The 3,515-nt window shown below is 56.9% G+C and overlaps 1 protein-coding gene across 2 annotated transcripts in view; it reads left to right on the top strand.

Annotated features, from left to right (window-relative positions):
- The window catches only part of C2H16orf89 (chromosome 2 C16orf89 homolog), a 14,519-nt gene extending 11,828 nt beyond the window's left edge, over window positions 1-2,691 (top strand). For both annotated transcript variants that reach the window (XM_045542535.1, XM_045542536.1), the window contains exon 8: window positions 2,339-2,691. In XM_045542535.1, the coding sequence (XP_045398491.1) occupies window positions 2,339-2,469 (131 nt within the window). In that variant the 3' untranslated portion in view covers window positions 2,470-2,691. The remainder of the gene's footprint in view (window positions 1-2,338) is intronic.
- Window positions 2,692-3,515: the final 824 nt, after the last annotated feature.

Raw genomic sequence — 3,515 nt, 5'->3', positions numbered from 1 at the left:
AGAAACACGCTGGCTTCTCCCCTGCACCTCCTGTTGTCAAACCTAACTGCAAGCCAGTGGGAAGGCGGCCTAGGAAGCGTAGTTTGGAGAGGTCTGTGTGCTGGGGTTTGGAGCCAGGAAAGGCAGGGAGGGGACCTGAGAGCCAGTGGGCACATGACCACGACAGTCCTGCTGGCCACACGGCCTGGTGTTCCCAGGGCTGCTGCAGTTTACACCTTTTGTCCTGCAGCCACTATGAACAGCGTCCCCTTTCCTTCCCAAGTGTCCTGGTTGCAATGACAAATTGTATGGTCAGCCCACCAATGTAGAGAAACCGAGACTAGGATGTAACTGTATTGGGAGGGAAGAAAGGCAAGAAGTAATGTTGAAGGAAGGGAGGGAGGGACACAAGCAGGGAGGGACCAAGAAGGGAGAGAGGGCTTTGACGCCAAATTCTTTTATTAATAAAAAACAGGGGCCGGGCGCGGTGGCTCACGCCTGTAGTCCCAGCTTCTTGGGAGGCTGAGGCGGCGGGCGGATAGCTGCAGCTCGCCGGTTCGACACCAGCCCGAGTGCAGTGAGACCCCGTCTCCGTAAACAAAAAATCACAAAAAAGACCAAAAAAATACTCAAAACCAACAAAAAACCCAGCCGGGCGCTCTGGCAAGCGCCTGTAGTCCCAGCTACCCGGGAGGCTGAGGCACGAGGATCGCTCCCAGCCCGGGACCTGGAGCTTGCGGTGACCCAGCCTCACTGCACTCTACCCAGGACACCGAGTGACACTCTGCCTCCACAAAAAAAAAAAAAAAAAAAAACAGGGAGGGAGGTGGAAGAGCCAGCTCCCTGAGTAGATGTCCTACATGTGTCGGTAAATGACTCCGGTAACTAAATGTCTCTCTGTTGACCCCCTCTGGCCTCATCATCTACCTGCCGGGAGACAGGAGGGGGGAGCAGAAGCACAAATTCCTTGGGTCCCTTTTGCAGCTGCCACCAAGACAGTGCAGGGGAAGGGAGAGGAGCTCTCAGGAGACTTCCAGAGGCCCCTGCCCTGGCAAGGCCTGTCTGAGCCACAGTGAGCCGGGGTTGCCTGTGGCTGGGGTGGTTGGGGCCTCCTATGCACCCCCTGGACAGCTGCCCCTTCCCTAGAGCCCCACAGCCCGACACGAGGACTGTGCTGAGACCCAGGGAGGGAGCTGCAGAAAGCCCAGAGCCCACGGCCTTTCCTGGGACCCCTCCAGGCTCACCCACAGCTTAACAAATTGCCTGGGAGTGGTGTGTTCATTCCCACACTTGTGACACACAGCCGTGGAGCAGGAGGCAGCTGGCAGAGAGACAGACTAAGGGCACGGAGTTTGAGGTCAGGCTGTCTGGGTCTGAATGCAGCATCTGCCCCTTACTCGCTGTGGGAGTCACTCAACCTCTCTGAGCCTCAGTTTCCTCATCTGTAAAATGGGCACCAAACCATGCCCCTTTCATAGGGCTGTTGGGAATTAATACCTGATACTCATGCAAAGTGCTGCCTGTGGCATTTGGCGTACTGTAGGCCACGTACTGATAGTTGTGAACTGTAGGGGTGAGTAATTCAGCACCTGGAAATCTGAATTTTCCTCCCTCCAAGGGACCTGTCTGAGGTCTTTCCCTTCTCAAGGTCTTTCAGCAGAGGGGAAAGTAGACCTGGCTCCCTCCCACCTGAGCACATAGGTTGTGTGACCAAAGGTGTGCAGCCCACTCTGAGCTCAGAGAACTAAATACGTCCAAGGGGGTACTGTCTTAGGCAGGGGCTCATGCCTGAGCCTCTCATTCCACGAGCCATGAGGTCACATGGGACTGGACAGGCCAGAGGTGGCTATGAGGGGCCACTGGGGTCAAGAAATGAGCTGTAGAGTCATCAGGGCCAGGGAGCTCAGCTCTGCACCCTGAGCCTCAGTTTCCCCATTTTATAAGGTCTTATGCAGGGCCAGAGACCAGGTTCTATCTGATGCATGCAGCTGATTGAAGTAGGCCATCGGGGGGACAGGCTAAGGCCAGCAGCAGCTGGACAAGGGTGTGGCCTCAGGTCAGATCCCACCGGGGGTGGCGGTGGGGATGGTTTGGAGCATAAATTGCACCACCGAGTCATCTCCTTGAGACAAGTAAGTCGTTTGGGAGGGGGCATACCCCCAGACGGAGAAGGGAGCCCCTAGCAGCTGGTGGGTGGGCGCCCAGCCCAGCAAAGGGAATCTAAGGGACACCAAAGCGTCCACACGGTGCCTTTCGAGGTGGCGGGGTGACATCAGGAAAGCACTTACACTGGAACTGTGTTGAATAAAGGGCCAAGATCGCCACCGCCCGGCACTCACAGGGGTCCCTCTCCCCCCAGATGGCTGCTCCACCCACAACACAGCCACGGCGGTCGCAGCCTTGGGTGGCTTCCTCTGTGTCCTGGCAGAAAACCCGCCCGCACGCGGAGTGCCGCGACCGTCCCCACCGTCACCACCAAGCAGCCATTGAGAGGACAGTTCCGTACCTGCTACCCTGAGGCTGAACAGACCCCTCGAGTCCTCCTTCCTCGGGTCCCCAGGGGCGGGTGGGTCACATCCTGAGGAGGCAGCTGAAGACAGAGATGGGCAAGGCAGCCCAGGTTCACCTCCCAGGCGGTCTGGAAGCCTTGAGGGCAGGCGGGAGCGGGAGGGACCTTGGGGTGCGAAATAAATAAACTTAGAGCGCAATTTACCCGGAGTTGAGTCTTGTTTCTCGGCCTTGAGGACAACCTTGAACAACCTCGAGGTCTCTGTTTCAAGTCTCCAATCCCAGTCAACACGAGTTCTGAGGACGCCCATACACTGGAGTCTCACAGGCTGTTTGTTCAGGTGTCCACTGCGGCATCTCTCCCAGCGGAAGAGGGAGGGTCTCTGAAGGGAACAGTTCGAGTCATGAGCTGGAACTGGAGAGATGCCCACGAACGGCATCTTCCAGATCCCGGGCATAGAACCCTACGGCATCGGTACATCATGTGATCGCGTCCTTTCACCAAAGGCGGTGTAGCAGCACAGTGGCTGACGGTGAGGTTCTGGGGCCGGGCTGCCTGAGTTCAAATCCCAGCTCTCTGTGTCCTGGAGGAAAGTCACGAACTTCTCCGTGACTCGGTTTCCTCATCAGCAGAATCGGAATAATAGCACCTGCCTCGATATTACCTCCACTGCAGGAGAATTATGTTTGTAGAGGACTGAAACCAGTGCCTGGAACACACCGAGTACCAGGTAAGTGTTACCTGCTGCCACGAGGTGATGATGTCCCATTAGCCGGGGGCTTGTCCCAGAGCAGCGGGAAGCAGTGGCTGATGCCTCAGTGTTTCTTGCATTCCCAGCTCACAGCTCTCCCCCACGCTCTGACTCAGCGTGACCACACCTAAACCAGTCAGCTGAGCCCTGACGCTAATTCGGCATTTGAGAAAAGACCTTCTGGAACCCGACTGTGGTCCAGGTGCTGTCTGTGATGCTGATGACAACCCAGAATCAAAATTAGACTTCGGGGCCGGGCGCGGTGGCTCATGCCTG

The sequence above is a fragment of the Lemur catta genome, chromosome 2 (assembly GCF_020740605.2).
Source record: "Lemur catta isolate mLemCat1 chromosome 2, mLemCat1.pri, whole genome shotgun sequence".
Lineage (NCBI taxonomy): Eukaryota > Metazoa > Chordata > Mammalia > Primates > Lemuridae > Lemur > Lemur catta.
The sequence above is the reverse complement of the archived record's forward strand: the minus strand, read 5'-3'. Positions and strand labels throughout refer to the sequence as shown.